This window comes from Amphiura filiformis, chromosome 6 (assembly GCF_039555335.1).
Source record: "Amphiura filiformis chromosome 6, Afil_fr2py, whole genome shotgun sequence".
Taxonomy (NCBI): Eukaryota; Metazoa; Echinodermata; class Ophiuroidea; order Amphilepidida; family Amphiuridae; genus Amphiura; species Amphiura filiformis.
Window position 1 is genome coordinate 15,357,691 of NC_092633.1, and position 20,708 is coordinate 15,378,398.

At 36.9% G+C, this 20,708-nt stretch overlaps 2 protein-coding genes across 3 annotated transcripts; both read right to left on the reverse strand.

The window, feature by feature from the left end:
* Nucleotides 1-294: 294 nt before the first annotated feature.
* LOC140155035 (serum paraoxonase/arylesterase 2-like) lies at nt 295-7,955 on the reverse strand. 2 transcript variants are annotated; one of them, XM_072177713.1, is made up of 5 exons: nt 7,019-7,955; nt 4,279-4,488; nt 3,712-3,793; nt 3,443-3,562; nt 295-3,006 (listed from the first exon to the last, which is right to left on the reverse strand). In XM_072177713.1, the coding sequence occupies exons 3-5, from the start codon at nt 3,757-3,759 to the stop codon at nt 2,839-2,841; spliced, it is 336 nt and encodes a 111-aa protein (XP_072033814.1). In that variant the 5' UTR covers nt 3,760-3,793; nt 4,279-4,488; nt 7,019-7,955; the 3' UTR covers nt 295-2,838. The 2 variants fall into 2 exon arrangements, with proteins under 2 accessions (XP_072033814.1, XP_072033813.1); XM_072177712.1 differs by lacking the exon at nt 7,019-7,955 and having other exon boundaries at nt 4,279-4,678.
* LOC140155036 (serum paraoxonase/lactonase 3-like) lies at nt 7,951-13,131 on the reverse strand. The gene is made up of 5 exons (XM_072177714.1): nt 12,992-13,131; nt 12,700-12,770; nt 10,808-10,872; nt 8,891-9,047; nt 7,951-8,707 (listed from the first exon to the last, which is right to left on the reverse strand). Exons 1-5 carry the CDS (start codon nt 13,060-13,062, stop codon nt 8,550-8,552), a joined length of 522 nt encoding a protein of 173 aa, XP_072033815.1. The 5' UTR covers nt 13,063-13,131; the 3' UTR covers nt 7,951-8,549.
* Nucleotides 13,132-20,708: the final 7,577 nt, after the last annotated feature.

Consider the following 20,708-nt stretch of genomic DNA (forward strand, 5'->3'; position numbering starts at 1 on the left):
AAGTGAATTTGGGGTAAAGGTGTTTTGGCCTTGAGTCATGAATGGCTCGTTATCAATACACACATCTATACTGTTGATATCAGGTAGTTTATTAATACACACATCCCCTGTTGATATCAGGTAGTTTATCAATACACCCCTCTACTGCTGATATCAGGTAGTTTATTAATACACACATCTACTGCTGATATCACGTAGTTTATCAATACACACATCTACTGCTGATATCAGGTAGTTTATCAATACACACATCTACTGCTGATTTCAGGTAGTTTATCAATAGGCCTACACACATCTACTGCTGATATCACGTAGTTTATCAATACACATCTACTGTTGATACCAGGTAGTTTATCAATACACACATCTACTGCTGATATCAGGTAGTTTATCAATACACACATCTGCTGTTGATATCAGGTAGTTTATCAATACAAACATTTACTGTTGATATCGGTTAGTTTATCACTACACCCATCTACTGCTGATCAGGTAGTTTATCAGTACCCACATCTACTGCTGATATCAGGTAGTTTATCAATACACACATCTACTGCTGATATCACGTAGTTTAGCAATATAAATATCTACTGCTGATATCAGATAGTTTATTAATACACACATCTAATGATGATTATAAGGTTGTTTATCAATACACACATTTACTGTTGATACTGGGTAGTTATCACCCACATCTACTGTTGATACCAGGTAGTCTATCAATTCACACATTTACTGCTGATATCAGGTAGTTTATCAGTACCCACATCTACTGCTGATATCAGGTATTTTATCAATACACACATCTACTGCGGATATCAGGTATTTTATCAATACGCACATCTACTGCTGATATCAGGTAGTTAATCAATATACACATCTACTGTTGATATCAGGTAGTTTATCAATACTCACATCTACCGCTGATATCAAATAGTTTATCAATATACATATCTACTGTTGATAGCAGGTAGTTTATCAATACACGCAAATACCGTTGACATCAGCTAGTTAATCAATATACACATCTACTACTGATATCAGATATTATATCAATACACACATCTACTGTTGATACCAGGAAGTTATCATCACCCACATCTACTGTTGATACCAGGGAGTTTATCAATACACACATTTACTGTTGATATCAATACACCCATCTACTGCTGATATCAGGTAGTTTATCAATACGCACATCCACTGCTGATATCAGGTAGTTTATCAATACACACATCTACTGCTGATATCAGATAGTTTATCAATACGCACATCTACTGCTGATATCAAATAGTTTATCAATACGCACATCCACTGCTGATATCAAGTAGTTTATCAATACACACATCTACTGTTGATATCAGGTAGTTTATCAATACACACATCTACTGCTGATATCAGATAGTTTATCAATACGCACACCCACTACTGATATCAGGTAGTTTTATATATCAATACACACATCTACTGTTGACATCAGGTAGTTTATCAATACACACATCTACCGCTGATATCAGGTAGTTTATCAATACACACATCTACTGCAGATACCAGGTAGTTTATCAATACCCACATCTACTGCTGATATCACGTAGTTTATCAATACGCACATCTACTGCTGATATCAGATAGTTTATCAATACGCACATCCACTGCTGATATCAGGTAGTTTATCAATACACACATCTACTGTTGATATCAGGTAGTTTATCAATACACACATCTACTGCTGATATCAGGTAGTTTATCAATACGCACTTCCACTGCTGATATCAGATAGTTTATCAATACGCACATCTACTGCTGATATCAGGTAGTTTATCAATACACACATCTACTGTTGATATCAGGTAGTTTATCAATACACACATCTACCGCTGATATCAGGTAGTTTATCAATACACACATCTACTGCTGATATCAGGTAGTTTATCAATACGCACATCCACTGCTGATATCAGGTAGTTTATCAATACACACATCTACTGTTGATATCAGGTAGTTTATCAATACACACATCTACCGCTGATATCAGGTAGTTTATCAATACACACATCTACTGCTGATATCAGGTAGTTTATCAATACGCACATCCACTGCTGATATCAGGTAGTTTATCGATATACATATCTACTGTTGACATCAGGTTGTTCATCAATATACACATCTACTGTTGATATCAGGTATTCATCAATACGCACATCTACTGTTGATACCAGGTAGTTCACCCATACACACATCTACTGTTGACATCAGGTAGTTCATCAATACACACATCTACTTTTGATATCAGGTATTCATCATCTACTCTAATATCAGATAGTTATCATCACCCACATGACATCTACTGCTGATACCAAATTAAATCAGGTTATATGCTACTAGTAGCTTATGTATGCAGTTAAAAAGATATCGATTTCCTTAATGAATGAAAGTACAGAACAAGATTTGCGTTTAAACAATAAATATGAATCTCTTTGAGAATCTCTGCCTTTCTACATCAGATCCACCGACAGGTTTTGGGTCGGGTCGTGTCGCTCAGGTTTGTACCAGCAATTAGTCCGACAAGGTGCAAGTGTGATGAAACAAAACTGGAGGAGAGGATGGGATGTAGGTTCTTGGCTTCTGAATACACTCTTGTCAGTACTTATGTCAATGTGTGTTCCTATCCTCGATGTGATATTTTACTTTTTAAATCCACTTGCCTCCAGTTCAGTTTAGGAAATCGGGAACAATGTCCAAATTTGGTGCAAAACATTACAAATTTTATGAACAATTCTTGATTTTTGCAGCAGCTCCCAACATCCCCCAGAAAGAAATTTCTCGTGCTGCAACGGATTAATTCACATTGACGTCGTCACAATATAAAAGCCGTTGATATGGTGTTCCTACAAGCATCTGGTTTTGAAAGAAGCTTACCACACAAGCACTATCCAAGATCTGTCCATCATCGACAAAAACTTCTCTAAATGTAAAGTCGTCATTCTCGGGCTTTCCCCGAATTACCTACAGTGAAATAAACAAAACAAACACACAGGTCAAAATATTTCAACATGGAATTGTTCCGTTTTGTTAACATATTAAAGCAATTGTACGGAAACATTTTGGGATATTCGAGATTAAATAGTCTATCGTCTATGCCTATTCCAAGGCATTTTGAAATAATGAATCAAAATATTCCACCAAATTATAAATGATTTGAATGTATTATAGACTTATTATGTGAAACCTATTTCTCATTTGATATTTTGGTTAATCTATTGTTTGATCTATTGTGACATACAAAATATTAGTAGGTCACAAAATCTGAACTCCCTTTCCGCTCAGGATAAAGGCAATGTAAAGGTCGCTAAACCAACAACAGTTTAAATGAAAACCGAAAGGGAAATACCCCGTCCCGATCCCCATCTGTCTAAAAGTAGATCGAGTTTCAAATACGTACCATAGACGAAGGTGCTTTTGAATTAGCATCAGCTAATAACTTATAACCTCCTGCTATCCAAAGGTTTCCATCAAAGTCTACTTCTATATTATCTGGTCGCGGCATGTGAAGATCAACTCTCTGCAACGAAATTAATTTACAGTGTGTTGTTTTTGTTATGTGTTTAAACCTTAAGTCACCAAGTTGGTATCTGCTTTTTTACAAATTAAAAAAATATTGTAAGTTAATATATTTTTTATGCAATACATTATTATCATAACCATGCATACCTTGATTTCCGTAAGACTGTTGTCAGGATGTCGTTTGAATACTACCATATTAGCCTCTCCGTAATTAGCCAAGTACAGAGTTCTATTTAATAAACAATGAAAATCATCGTTACCGATATCGGATTTTGTGTAATTTGTAGTAAATGAAATTAATCTCGTCATCCACTCCTCCACCTCCTCCTCAGTATAATCATCAACATGATCATCATCTTCATCACCACCGTTATAGTCAGCATCGTCGTCGGCTTCCCGTCATCATTATCATAATCATCGTTGTCAGCATCATCATCATCATCTTCGTTAGCATCATCATCATCATCATCGTCATCGTCATCGTAGTCGTCATCATCGTCATTATCATTCCTATCATCAACAATCATCATCGCCACCATTATCAGTCATCGTCGTCATCATCATCATCATCATCATCATCATCATCATCATTATCATCATCATTATCATTATCATTATCATCATCATCATCATCATCATCATCATCATCATCATCATCATCATCATCATCATATTATCATCTAATGAACGCAGAGCAGTCTAAATTATAATTACTTCTGATCAGGCGCCAAGTTGATACCATTCGCCAGAACGTAACCTCCAGCCACAGTCCTTGCTGATTGCCCATCATAATAGACGATATTCCCAAATGGAGTTTGGAGGAACGGTTCTATAATCCATTTCCAATTTCCTTGGAACGACACGAACACGTCATCATTTGTTGCGTAAAACGTGTTATTTCCTGTCGCTACGATATCATTCAACCTGAAATACACAATTTGTACGGGTAAGGGTATTTTCAAGGGTATGGTATCCACAAAAAAGCTAATTTCCAAAACTTTCAGTTGATTCAAACATTGTACTTGCGAGTTACCCATAATAACAAGCATAGCGCCCAATATGCTAATGTGTTGCAGAAAATACCAGCTCAACTCCTCAACAAAAGTTTTGAAAGTTTTTTCAAGCACATATCTCAGATTATTTGTGACATGTTCAAAATGAACAGCTAAGTTACAGTGAAATCACATTTGAAACAATTACCCTTTTCTGAGTACACGTCTTGTGAATGTAGTGGGGTGTCAAACAGAATGTGCCAAATTGACCATTATTCCGTGCAGCAAGTTGTAATCCCTTATCTTCGCAAAACGCTCACCCCACATAGCCAGGGTAATCAACGACTACCTACAGAATGGGAGTAGAGAGAATGGAATGGCCTGCCATCAGCCCAGACCTCAATCAACCCGTTTGAATACTTATAGGACCAGCTTGGTCGTGATGTGCCAGAGTAGCCAATGCAACCACATTGAGACCTGCGACGAATCCTGGTTGAAGAATGAAATGTCATGTGACCAGGCTTGTGAGCAGCATGAGGAGGAGGTGACAGGCTGTTGTAACTGCGTATGGTTTTCCACCTACTAAATTAGCATGGTTAGTGACAGTGTTGTGTTTGAGTACAGAATAATGGTCAATTAGGCACATTCTGTTTGAGCGGACCACTGCATTCACAAGACGTGTATACTCACCGTCGTTTTATCTTTTCAGTTTCTGTTTCCGTATCCGTAATAGTTTTTGTAAGTCATTGTTATTCTGAAGTGGTAGTCTCCCAGGTATGACCAATCTTTTATTCTAGCCTTTTGTTAGTTACTGAAAATTTGAAGCTCGTGAATTTCAGTTTTCGTTTTGGTAAGTTATATTGATTTTTTACATAAAACCTTGAGATGTGCGGTTGGGTGCCAATCTAGACAAAAGAAGAGTCTAAATTTTACGGTCCTAAATTCGCGGTAAATTGTACGGCTTCAATTGACTTGTGTTTGGTGTATATGTACTTACGCCTAGACGTAAGTGGGTCGTAAAAAAGTCTTGCATTGAAATATATACTAACCATGTTGCCAAGTTATAAGCATTGAGTCTTTCATATTGGCGATGAAACGAGCGTCTAAAATAGTCAAATATCTCCCAATGAGGCGCGTACAAGTGGTGATTTGGTAATCATGTTTTATATTGAAATGCAATACAAAAGAATTTGCATTGGAGCAAAGATAATGTATTCTATTCATGGCAAGCTAATCTGATAATTGGTTGGGCCTATATGCAAGACTCAGGTTTATTTTAAATGTTTATTTTTGCAGAGCTTATTTTCAGTCATGGATCATACTGATAAATTTTGCGAGGGGGAGGGAGGGAGGGAGGGAGGGAGATACTTAAGTTGAGACTGAACAAGCGAGAGTGGGAGGGGGTGAGAAAGAAAGAGAGGAGAGGGAGAGACGGAAAGACGAGAAAGAGAAGAACTCGAGAGGAGAGAGTAGGGACCGGGGACGGGGAGGGAGTGGGGAGACTGATATCATGGGGGGGGCAGGAGGAAGCAAAATAGGGAGATAGACATTGATACGAGGGAAGGGCGACACTGTGGCCCTGCACAAGTGCAATGGGGCGCGACAGGCTCATAAGCGGACCTTTTGTGATTGAAGGGCTTATTTCCAACGTTTTTACAGAAAAAAGTGGACCTTTTCATTCGGATTTGCATTTTGTCATAATAATGTGAATCAATTTATCACTGTCAAACACGAGAGGGCGCTAGACCATTAAAACAGCGGTCGGACACCGGTGTTCAATATATGGGCTTTATTGACACAGGCAATTACCTCTATTGAAATAAGCTGATTGGTACTTCAGAGTTAACAATGAAGTCAGATTACAATAAACTTACTGAATCCCTTGCGTTTTCGTATCTGAACAATAGAGTTACGGAAACTGAAAAGATAAAAAGACCCTCAGTCGTGAAAATAGACTGGCCCCCAGTCTCGGTTCGGTTCCATCTCTGGATAATGTAACAATAAATAATTACATAATGCCCTATGAAAAAAAATGCCAAAGTCCTCTACCCCCCCCCTTATTTTGTTCAATGCCAAAAACCCATTCCTCTTCATCCACAAATCGACGCCACTAATTACACCCACCACAGTCAACCATGCAGCAATATATAGAAATATACTCGTATTATAAGTGAACGCGAAAGTCCATTGAGCGCTGATTCCTCATGTATTGGGTTGATTTTTAATGCTATGTAATCTACATTACCAGTCGTTCTCCATGGACCCGAGGGAGGGTCTATCGTGAAAAAGGTGATTGTTTCAAATGTGGTGTCACTGTAAAGGGAAATAAATTAGCTGTTCATTGATATACAACACGATATGAACATGTCACAAATAATTATCTGAGATATAGATGCTTGAAACACTTTCCAAACTTTTGCTGAGGAGTATATTTCTTTGTCAAGACCAAAGGAAAATCTTACGTTTTCTGCTGACAGTTTCGCCAGAAACCTTCTGGCTTTCTCAAAGCAGTTGATGTTGTTATTAATCCATCTGTTTGGAGCAGGAACCCCGACCGGATGTTATTGTTTTACCTGAAGTACTCCTGTCTCCAACGTTGGTCTTGAGCAGAAGATCGTCGATCGAAGATGTGACTTAGAAAGAATGTCCCTAGACCATGTAGACCCTCGTCTCTGTTCATGGTGTTGTCTCCTCTCTTGCGAATCCATACTGACTCCTTGATCCATCTGCCCTGCGGTTTTCTTCCCTATCAATGATTGGTGAGCTGTTCCAATCTATTAAATGGTTATAGCCCTTGACACGTGATCAGTAATGGCTATGGCTAATTTATTTAGGTGAGCGATTCTTTTTTCTTAGATCGTGTGTATTTAAGTTGGCTAGCTTTTCCACTTCCCTTTTGTGTTCATTAATGTGGACACCGAATTGTCTTATTGTCTCACCAATATGCAATGTAATAATGGGGGTCATTTTTGCAAGGTATTTTATACACGCAGTTCAGTTCAACGTTTTTTCTTTTTCTTGTTTGTGCTTTGGATGAACGAGCACATTTCTGTCCTTTGGATTAACGCACACATTTCTGATGATCGTGTGGGATTTCATAACCGTAGAAAGCTGCGTTTTCTCATGATACGACTGATCTTTACAGAGACTTCTGCTACATAGGGAATTACAATGCTACCTTTGCTCTTTTCCGTGTTAGATTTGATCAGATTTGATTAGTTTGATCTTATTGGCTCTTTCTGTTTGTATTTTCTCTATAGTTATTCCAGTTAGGGTAACCGGACCGGCACCCTTCTGGTGCTTTTCTGATGTAATTTTCTTCAGTGATCTTATTGTCTTCTTCTTGGCCTCTATCATTTCTATCAAGCAGCGTGCGTATAACCCGAGGCTAATATTTGATGCACGGGGTGGTGCGAAGAATATGACAGATATAAAGATTGATCCGTGTGGGTCTTGCGGCCCACACTAGTAATTTCACTGTATTGTCTGGTTTTCTAACGATCATCTAGGATGATTTTCCCATCCTGTTCTTTCTCATAATAATGTGAATTTAATGCCCAGCTTGGGATCAGCTTTATTTAAGTGTTCGGTAAGTCTGTCGCGTCCTCCGTCACGATTTCAAGAATGTCATTGACATATCTTTTCCACGTGCGTGGCCAAAATCCTGGGCCAAAATCTAAAGGGCAGTATGAATGACTTTATGTTCCCAATACTCCATGAAGATGCGATCGGGGTTTTCTGGTGATCCCGTCGCGACTCAGAATTTCTGCTTGTAGATGGCACTCCTGAATTGAAAATACGTAGTTGTAAGAACAAATCTCATTAAAAATACCAATTGTGTGATGTCTTTCAAACGACCAATGAATCTGCAAGAAAGGTAAGTTAGTGGGGGATGAGGCTGTGGATCACGATTTTAATAATATTGATAAAATGTAACCAGACTAGGATAACTGTGCCACACCCAAATCGCACAATTACGATTACGCACAATTATTACACGCGCCAAGCTATTACGTACCTTCTAAAGTTTGTATCTCTAATTGTTCGAAGGTGATGTAAACTCTGGGCCTTATCGTCATATTTAAATACTTCGACGCTTTCATTATCCCAGTAGTTACGTCCATGATTGACAGCAAAAACGGTCACACTACCTAAAACCGAAAAAATAATGAGGCATTTTAAACTGGGTTTTCGGTTGTCGTTCGTTTTCATGGGTGCTTGTTGTTGTTGGTTGATTATTGTACCGTACATAATTATGATCATATGATTTTGACGCTATGAGATAAAATGTTTACTTGATTAACGATTATCTTTCATTATTGTAATTGTTATACCTGTGTGCTTATCAGTCCAAACATGAAACCCGTGAGGAACGAAATCTTCTTCGGCCAAATTTCCGGTAAACTTGAGTTTGGTCAAATTTTTGTTCGGATTATTGAAATCAAACGTATAGATTCCTCTGAATTTATGTGGGGTATCGGTTACACCAGCCTGCGAATAAACGAGTAAACAGAGAAACAGAGGAGTTGATTAAACATTATTGTTCATAGTAATCTCTGATTATATCTAAAAATAGGGTTTAAGGTTAGCCGAGAGTTTTTCATGCGCTTGATTTCAGAGGGACGTAAGTTCATAACAGAAACAGCCATGCAGAAAATGAACAAGCGTACCGGGACGTAGGCCTACTTATATACAATAGAATATCGATCCACGGTCAAGACATGAAAAGGCTATGAAACTTGGCTTAGCTCGTGCCCGGAGCTCGGATGCCGGGGGGGGGGGGGGGGTGGCACAAGCCGTTTTCGGCAATTTTCTCAAGGATTTTATAAATTTTAAAATTGATTGGGGGCACTTCGTCAAGCTACGCCCTGGAAAATGTGTTGATTTTGAATTTATAGCCTTGATATCTTTGATGAAATCAATGCTGCTATTCCCCTGATTTATACAATGAAAGGGTAGGCAACCGGGTAAGCAACAACAACAATATCAAAAAGCAATTATTTGTAAATCGAATTTGGGATGAAAATCAACAAGACAGACTTAGCAGGCCTACAAATTTCTGAATTATATAAAGTGAAAAACAATCAATCACGATTCACTGCACTCAGCGAATCAATCAAATAAAACTAAAAAGAAAGGAGCAATAAAGAATAAAGAAAAAGTGAAAAAGAAAGAAAGAGAGAGAAAGAAAATGAACGAAAAAGAAAGAAAGAAAGAAATGAAAAAAAAAAGAAATGAAAAAAAGAAAGAAAAGAGGAAAGAAAGGAAGTAAAAATGAGAAAAGAGAAAAAAGAAAGAAAATTCAGCCACACGGAGACTCGAACCCACAAAAATAGTTCATATTAGATTCCCAGTCCAACGCTCTATCCACTGAGCCATAGATCAGCTTACGAAATTGTCTGTTCTCAAAGCGGATGATATAACTATAATTGGATGCAATTACATGATGATTACAATCGCGTCCGCATTATGGCTCTTAGAATAAACACGCATGTCGGCGCTGAAATTTTGAACGAACTGATGGAGGAAAACCTCGTTTTTGCAAAACTAGCTTCAATTTGGAGTGAAAATCCAATGGAATAGCAATTGGCAGAATGTTGAGAAATAATGTAGGTATTCAGATGTCTAAATTAACGTCTCGTAATCAAGATATCGATAATTTCACAAACCAGCTTTTTCTCAAGCAAATTCTCCAAAATTTTCCCCAAAAACGGGCTTTTAAAATTTAATCGGTACTGTATTTGGTTCTTCCCCATGGCAACATTATTTCTTTGATCGATTTGTAATACAATACGAAAAGAAGAAAACAATCGCTCGGTGTGGATTTATACGGAGCGCACATTTGAAAAAAACCTCATGGAACGTGTTTTTGATCTTGTGAACATGGTGGGTAAAAATGCTTTAAACGAAGGATTTTCAAATTTATTCTAATAATTTGTATATAACACACACAAAATGTTAAGCTACATCCAATGCACCAACATTTCACTCGCTGCGATATTTGATTACTGAGAAAACTCTGTTTTAGAGAACAACTTTATACGTCTTTTATACGTTTTTTATACGTCTCTTTGTGTAACCTTAATTCCTTCTTTAAATATACTAGTGGACAGTATGCCCTTTGATTACGCCAATGTAGTCGCTGTGCCATTGTATACTCGAGCGTATGAATCGATGAACGAAAGAATGAACGAACGAATGAAACGAAAGGAACGAACGAATGTATGAGTGAATGGATGATGTATACTTACATTCATACCAGCTGTAATCAATGCTATACCATTAGATAGAGTTTGTATATCCTCACTGCCATACTCTGAAATCAAACACAAACATTTGGCATTTTTCATTTGTTAAAACTTCGCGGATTGGGGTTGTAAAAGCGTGTGCACGGTCGGCACCCATCCTGCATTCCCTCAGGTCCGTCAACAAGGGGTAATGTGGCCATTCCTCATGGGCTGGGACGGGGATATAAAAAAAACCACGGAGGATACAAGATAACCAATTCCGGGCGAAAAAGAATTACCTGTTTGAGCTTTACTTCGTGTCCCTCTTTTCTCGAATCTGAATGGTTATCTACCCCCTTTACTTAACCAGTGGCGTAACTTATAAGGCAAGGGGCCGGGGGTCGTGGCCCTCACCAAAAGGCCAAAAGTAGCCACTTTGCGAGCGTATCGAGCGAAACAAGATTTTTATGCTTTTCGGTTCAAATGCCTTTTCCATTTACGAGTGTAGCCAGCGAACAAATTAAGTTCTTTATACTTTCTTGGACCCTGGCCACCGCGATATTTGAAATTGTTAGGCATTTACGCCTAATCCCCCCTCCCACCCCGTCACCTTGTCACGTACCTGTGCCATCCGCCACAGGGTTGGACTTTTGACCGGTCAAAACCTGTTTTGTCCACAAAGCGGCCACAAAGCGGTTAAAACCAGGTTTAGGCTAAACCGGACAAAAGCTGTCAAATCTGGTCAAAACCAGATTTCTGTTCTAGAGTTAAATGAAGTTGATGTATCATGTATATGTATAACATAACTATAATCACTACTCGGATAATAATAGAATAATATGATTAATTAATTAATTAATTAATTAATTAATTAATCATTAATTAATTAATTAATCATTAATTAAGAAAATATATAGATTTACGCACTCACCTGGCTAGTGCCTAGGGTACGGTTTTTGCCAGCAAAGTGGCAAAAACCGTACCAGCCAAATGGCAAAAACTCATATAGTTAGGTAATACAGAAAGCTCATAAACAATAACACACAACTTTCAATGAATCAGTCAGCATATTTGTCTCATTGAGTCCTGAAAATGAAAAAGTTTTGAATTTGACAAGCCGCATTTCAGAAAAATACACTAGTCAGCAATGAAAACCCATGCCTTTTATAATTTCTTATATGTTACTTGCAATTACAAAATCTTGCCTTGATACACTCAAGAAAGTATTTTTTAACTTTTTGAGATGAAAAAAGTGAAAGTTATCAATTTTATTTATTATTTTGCCAGCAAAAATGGCAAAAACTGTTTTTGCCAAGTGCTTAAAACCGCGGTTAAAAACCATTGTTTTTTCCACCAGCTAAAAACCTGTGAACCCTGGAAATAAGATGTAGTATTAGGCATAGATTAACAGTAATGAGTTGAGGAAGAATTGCAAATGTGTAAATAACTCAAGTCTCAAGTTCTCTCAACATAAGAAAACTAAAACCAATGACGGAAAACATTAAAATTTTGATTATTAGGCTAATGGATTTAAACTAACTCCATAATTGGCAGTGGTGATACAAACCCACCCTTTTTATTTCAAACCCACCCTTTTAATTTAAATACCCTTTATACCCAAACTCCGAAACCCATCCTTTCTAAGCGTGGTTTATGTATGGTGGTCCAGGAGGTGCAGATTTGCATCCAAATTTTGACCACTTTTTAGCGGTCAAAACTAGGCGGTTTAAACCTGGTTTTAACCGGTTTTAACCACGGGGTTTAAACCGGGGCGGTTTTAACCGGCCAACCCTGATCCGCCAGCCCTTTTCCCCTCCTGAAAAGTCATAACTATGCCCCCCATTTCTTAACGGTCAGGTGACTCATATCTCGACGACTTCTTTCACCTGTGATGATTCCCTTGTTATTTTTCTTACCAATTCCTGGTATGATGCGACACGGCCCAGGTTGGTGGTTGTATCGGCGTACAAACAAGCCAGTTATATATCTATCAAAAGAGAATGTTCAGATTAAATCCGGGGATTAAATTTACTCTCACATTCATATTTAAATGTTCAACGCTAAACGAACGTAATGGCTGATTTGAATGTCTATAATATAATACGCCTATATGAATAAATGTACTTGATATAGATATGCAGTATCTTAAAAAGGCAAGTTTCAAAACTGTATTTTCCTATTTTCCGAAATTTACCTTTGTATACTTACATGACTCTAAGCGAGTGCCAAACCGAGTATGCGAGAACGACGCAGAATAGTGCTTTCAACAGCAAGTCCATCTTTTTTTTTACTATCCTCAAAATGAGCTAAAATATTAATGGATCCACGGATATCTGCGGATTGCAAGTCACACATCCAAACATGCAATGACTATGATCATGATGATATCAGCTGATTAATGCAGAAGTTGCCACATAAATGACAAACATTTGCATTTTTATCTCGATGACCTCATCTTTATCCGTAAGACTAACATGGTAACGGCCCGGGGTAACGGCAACAACTCGCAAGGTTTCTCAGTAATCGAAGGCCCATGTCTCAAGGTGTTTGCATGGTTGCATCATACTTATTGCATAATACATGGTGTAATTGTTGCGCATTTACTTCTGTCAACTCTAAATCCAAGATGCATTCGAAACGATCACCACTTTCAAATACAATATTTTGATCTTACTTTCAATATCAATGACGCGGTTTGTATCACTGAAAAGATAATTAATCCCAGTCTCTACATTTTGTTACCAAGGTTAATGGGGTATAAGGCGCTTGACAGTTGGGATTTTGAGCAACAAAGGTGTTTTAGTATTTTTAAAAAAATCAAAAACACAATTTTATAAATTGGCATTTTTTACATATTTCAAGAAATCTTTGATCAATCGAATTCTTATAATTTTTGTTAGAAAATTGGCTTATATCCAGATGTTAAGTACGTACAATTTGTACCAAAGTAGCGTTATAATGGTTATCAAAGTGACTTTCCGATAGCTAAAACAATATTTCGAATGTAACGGCCAATCAATACTATGGGCCTATTAGCCCCTATGCATGGTCTGTGTGGTGTTATAAGTGTATGGCATATGGTAGTGGCCTGACAAGACATATCATCCTCATGTTGGAAATCGGCATTCGCATTTAAATCTATAATAAATTACTGAAACTGGCGAATTAGTGAGGCTAAAAACTTTTACGGTTTACATTATTTCGGAAAACGGACTTTTGCGATTTTGGAAAACGGACTTTTGCGATGCGAAGACCAAGGTCGTGCGCACTTCAATAATTGTTTACGTTAAGGGTGCCAACTTAAGCACTAAAAGCTCCCTGCGAGCTAAGTAATGAGTAAACAATGAGGAAACAGTCACAATACTCTACAATACAGTCATTTGTGCGAGAAGCCTCAGCTGTGTAGTCCGGTACTCCGGTCACTGAATTAACTATTATTATACGCCGTAGAGAAGTGTCATAGAACTATCATAGCAATAGATGAATACAATTTTGACTATACCGCCATGCACTAAAACGTTCATGCGGTACCAATGCATTGAACCATAGATGTCAAAGAAAGGCTGATCACTCGCACCTGTAAGATACGTATCTTTGAAAAGAGCGGTATTGTATTCAATCTAAGTTTGCTGACATACGCAGATGATTAGTGCAATCTGCTTGCAGTGCACGGCGGTCTATTCAAAAATTGTATTCATCTATTGTTATGGTAGTTAATCCGATTATGACGTTCTATGGCGTATAGACGAATCTAATTTCACGCCGTCCTACACCTCAATGGTAGCTGTAGCTGGGTCCCCGTCGGCTCAATCTCACCTAAAATGTGAACTGATGCGGCATTGGAGGGTATTTTAAACTGCATTCTATCACCCGTGTTACACGTAGACAAAAGAATGATGACATTTGACTTTTGAGTTGCTTGACGGATTTGAATTTGTAACTTATTTCATAGTGTGGGAGCAACAACTGCGAAGGCACGCTTGGCATATTTGAAAATCTTGATAAAACAAATTGGCATTGTGAGCTAGAACGAAGTGATCGAGGTGTATTATAGAAAGAAACACACGGTTGTTTGATGGCATGTAAAACGGAGTCATTTTAAAGAAAAGTTGAACAATGATGGCGCTATTTATCTTAAATCTTGTTTGCATCTTTACAAGGGGCATACACTTGCATAATGGTATTAGAACATCAGCAAAAAGACAAACAAATGACAAGGGAATTTTCAAAAAACTTTTTATCATGAAATGTAAGGTATAATTCATATAATTTGGCTAATTTAAAATTAAAATATATGTAAATAGCGCCCTCAATTTGCCCACAAATTTACAGTTTGTAGAATAAAAATTAGCACAAAAAGCAGAAGAAGAAGCAGAAGAAGAATATTTTGATATAGAAATGAAAATCTAGGTTGAAAATTGCGATAAAATATAACATGTATATATACAGTTTATTAGTGTGATAGCTGGTGGTATTATTCTGGTCTAGAATTGAACATTATATAATGTTTTGTTAGAAAAAAAATTGTACTTGGGTACGAAGTACACCTCGCTTATTGCATAATGCATAATGACACAATAATTGCTTGGTGTACTGTTGGCACTGTTGCACATTACTTCTGTCACCTCTAAATCCAAGATAGCGTCCAAAACGGTAACGACCTTCTGCTCACCTTCATAAAACAATATTAAATATATAGCTTTCAATATCAATTCATGATCATGATGCAGTTGGTGTCATTGAAGAGATCATTAATCTCTCCATAATTTATACCATGGTTAACGGGGTACAGGGAATTTGACAGTAGGATTTTTGGGAAAAAATCCATATCTTCAATATGAAAGGTCAAAATTTTCAATTGATCGTCGGCTTTTCCTCCCAGCTACATACATTTTAAGAATATGTCATTAGATTTATAAAATTTACTTCGAGGACTGTTATATATAAAAAATGTGAAAAATATCAAATTTTAATAATTTGTCATAAAATTTGTACTATATCGTGAATTTCAAAAAATAAAAATTATTTGATATCAGAAACACATTCTTCGTATTCAGAATGCAATTCGATATGCCTGATGTGTCGAAACGCTCAAAACGCTCATTCCAGATCCCTTAAGGGATCTAGAATGAGCGTTTATTGCGTTTCGACAGTATTTTTTGTGGGACATGAGAGCGCCACAGACCTATCGAATTGCATTCTGAATACGAAGCATGTCTTTCTGATATCAAATAATTTTCATTTTTTGAAAATTACAATATAATACAAATTTTATGACAAATTATAAAAATTTGATATTTTTCAAATTTTGATATATAATAGTCCTCGAAGTAATTATATAAATCTAATGATATATTTTAGTGTATGAAGTTGAGGAAAGCGACGGTCAATTGAATTTTGACCTTTCATATTGAAGATATGGATTTTTTTCCCAAAAAAGACCTTATTTTTTGGTGTTTTGGGGAAAAAATCCATATCTCCAATACGAAAGGTCAAAATTTTCAATTGATCGTCGGCTTTTCATCCCACCTACATACACTTTAAGTATAAATCATCAGATTTGTAAAATTTACTTAAATATCAAAAATATCAATTTTTAATGATTTGCCATAAAATGTGTATTATATTGCGAATTTCAAAAAATCAAAATTATTTGATATCAGAAGGACATTCTTCGTATTCAGAATGCAATTCGATACGTCTGATGTGCTCTAATTTCCCAAAATAAATACTGTCCAAACGTTCATACCCCAGCCCTTAAGGGGGAGTCAGAATTTTTTTGGGGGCTTGTTGCATGCACGGTTGTTTGATGTGATCATTTATTAAATTTTCTAACAAAACATTATTCTAGAGAATACCAACAACTAGCCTATATCACAGTGATATATGTACATATATTTCCAGCTCTTTTTAACATAGTTTTGTTTCTTTTCCAACGTATTCATCTTTTTCTACTTTGTTGTGGCATTTTGTGTGCAAATTGAGGGCGCTATTTACATATCTTTTAAATTTAATTTAGCCAAATAATATAACTTATTCCTAGCATTATTTTCATGATAAAAAGTTCAAGTTTTTGACAATTTCGTCGCTATTTGTTACTCTTTTTTGGATGTTTAAATGAAATTATACCAGTGTCCATCTCTTGAAAACACAATTTAAGATTAATAGCGCCATCAGTGTTCTTAAAAATGACATAGTTTTACATGCTATTGCTATCGAGAGGAAATCTGTTGCATGAAATGGAAAAAGGTGCATGGAAAACAAGTCAGAATCCAAACATTTTGACGGACGCAAGGGAAACTCCCGCCAATCTGACTCGATTCGGTACATCATCTGGTCATATGCTCATATTTTATAGCTCAAACGGCGGTATAAATATCGAGTGAGGGCCACTAAGTGAAGATGACGAACATTAAGATGTTCAACTGTCATAGATTTCTGCTGACGAATCTTCACCCCGGGAGCTACGCTGCCTAGTTTATAAGTAGTAATTTTGGGGCACTTTTGTTACAATTTGTGCAGTGTAAGAACTTGCAAGGCGTGGGCTGTGCAATAATTAGGGCTAATATTATTAGGGCCGGGTGATGGTGACTATAAAATGGTCGTGTTCAGAAATACTTTGGTACTGGGGGGCTGGATTTTTTTCCCGCGTAACCCCCCCCCCCCCCCTCTTCGAGTCTTTCACATAATCATGCATAACTCGCGAACGCAAAATCGGAATCAACTGAAATTTTGGGAATAGGATTTTTTCGTGGATATCTAATGAAAAAATGACATAAATAGAGGATGCTGGATCACGAAATACTCCTTTAATGGACCAAAAACTTTTTGACCCCCCTCATATTAGGTACAAAATATTTATTTCCCCCCCCTCCATTATAATGTACTATTCTTCATGTAAGGACAAGGGAAACATATTCATTCAACGATACTAAAACTTGTATTCATGTGCAGTGAAATTGTACCCATGTCATTGAAAAAGGTGTGGAATTGTGGAAATGTTTTGTCATTTTGTAAAGCAGCTCATAAGCATATTTTATTTGTGCAAGTGCAACATACTGCAGTTACTGTCCGTTTTCCTATACACAATACACAGTGCTCTCACCATTGACGCGTGACCCCTACAAATGATGTATGTTGGGAGAATGGACACTTGCCTAGTTAACATCACTGTGTGAAAAATAACCAGTCAATATTTTATTTATTCTCCAAAACTTCTAGCAAATATATTTCTCTAACATGACCTAAAATTACAGCTAGGTTAGATGTTCAGAAATGGTCGCACTTTTGTAAAATATGAGTGAGGGCAAGGCATAGCTAGCCAACTCCCCGTGTTAATTGAATGGAGATTTGACCAAAAATATTGGTATCGGACCGCTCACTTCTGAAGGATGCCACAAAAAAACGGTAAAAGCTACATTTAAATTATTCTAAAGGTTCTAGAAAATAAAGTTTTGTAACATGTCCTAAATTTTTAGCTAATTTAGATGTTTGGAGAGGGTCGCACTTTTGTGTTTTAGGAAGGATATGTAAACGACAGATAACACCAAAAATATGAAGAAATTATTTCCAAACCGTGTTAAGTCAACAATCATTATGTTGCTCATTTTGAAGAATGCTGGTTAACAAAAAGCAGGTCTTTGTCTCATTTCGTGAACAAAAGTACACATACCATTGTTTCCTTTCGTTTCCTTTATAATCGGTTACCCAACTGAAGCTATAAATACCAGCTTTATTGCGATGTCGCACATTGAAAACAGACACTTGTTCACAACCAGAGAAGATCTGATTTAATCAGTTGAGCTGCTTCAATGAGTGTTATCTTGGTTTAATAGCTTTTAATGGGGTTTAATCCTGCAAAGGTCGAGATGAGTTCTACTGTAGACATGACTGCATCATGACAGAGTATTAATAAACCATCCATTAATGACTGGAGCTGATTAGAATAGCTTAGAATCATTTGGCGGCGGAAGCATTGAAATTTGGGTTGGGGTGGTCAAGGGACAAGTATATCATGATATGTTTGTTCTGGTTTTACTGGGACCTCAGCGTGTGAAAAACTTCAATATAAGACTACATTTTCGTACTAAATACGAAGCTTCACAGGGCGATTATTGCTTCATTTTTCTTCGGGATGTCCCCCCATGGAAAAAATAGGGGGAACGTGTAACCCCATTCTCCCGCCGCCTATGATTGGAATATATAACATAATGGTCAAAATACAGTGATAATAATCTGTACTACATGAAACATTGTTGCAAAATGTGAACGAAGAACAAATAGGGCAAAGTGGGGCATTAGGGTCCCTGATTTTTTAGTTTTCATCATACCTGACTTTTATTTAATACTTGTTTCTGTTTTTAATGATTTCACTTGATAGACCTGTTATTTATGTACCGTAGGAAAAAATCTGCCAAAAATGCATTCATTTTCAAACACCGTGCATTTATTTACAGTGATGTCAAGTGGTCCTTATTGCCCCGATGGTGGGGCATTAGGTACCACCAACTAGTACCATGTTTGTTGACCATTTTTAGACCTAATTGTTCTTAAGAGTTTCTTTTTAAACGTCTTGTATCAGTATGATGTTTATTTTATGCGAGGAACAACTGACACATGCAGTTCTGGTCTTTCCAGTCCTCTTCCGAGCCCACAACTTCTTCATATGCAAAATGCCAAAAAAGTTTACAAAACATGCACTGGAGTCAACCACAACCAACATGACCAATGTCCTCCAGTAGGACATATTTTGTCAGGATCATCTTCATTGTCCACTTTTTGTTTCTTTGTCTTCTTTTACTGGCTTGGTTTTAGGGTTCTTGTTATTTTTGTTGGTTGGTTTTGACTTCTTGTTTAGCTGCTGCTTCTTCTGGAGTGCAGCAGCATATTGTACATTCGGGGCATTTTAGGACCACTTGTATGACTATGATTTGACCCTAAAATATCATAGTTGGGTAGTTTAACATACTACAAACCCATTATGACAAAAAATAAGCACAAACTTTAAAAGTTTGTTGTTGGACAACTGATTCATACATGGAAAATCACCAATATTTCACTGAAAACGTAGTATGGGGCATTAGGGACCACCAGATATTGCAAAAATCATAAAATTGCAAAATGTTCTTCAAAAGTACATAATATACGAGGGGGTATTTTCTGTTACTTATTTATTTTTACACTACTAATAAACAAAATTAATGTAATTCATTATACAATTGTGGTCTTAGTGCAATCTTCAAACAAGCACACCATAGTCTGTAATTTACTTAGAGGTCTAGCGAAAGTGGTGACAAAGTCGGAAGTCCACTTTCAACATGCCATTTTTTCTCTTCAAATCATTCAATGACACAAATAAATCTTGATATATGCTTGCTAGTATGTCCTCTTTCAGGTGAATCTATCAAAAGTGATTTAAAGAGCAGCCCAGAAAGAATAGCTAAGAATTATATCACTCATTCATAACTCTAGACAGTTCATTGGTTGATTACCATTTATCATTTTTACCATAAGCCTCTCCGTGTGATAGTCTTTACCATCATAATGCTGCGCCAAGCCGTGCGCTGACTCCGAAGTTAGACTCGCCGATTTATGGGGTGGACCTCAAAATGTTAAGTATATCACGGCAAAATATGGTGTTATGATGATGAAAAAATGTATTTCCTACCTTAAATAGTATTTTAGTCATAGAATTTATGTATGAGTGATATAAAACAAATATTAACTGTCTTAAATTCGTGTAGGGCCTAATGGTCGAAATATAATTGGTAAACTTGTTCCATTCCACTCGCCGTTCCGGCTCGTGGAATGGAACAATCCATCTTTCATCTCGTGATTATATTTCGACCATCACACTCATACTGAGACAGTCAGTATTTGTATTCTGACACATAGCTCAAAATTTAAGTTACAGTGGAGTATTGAA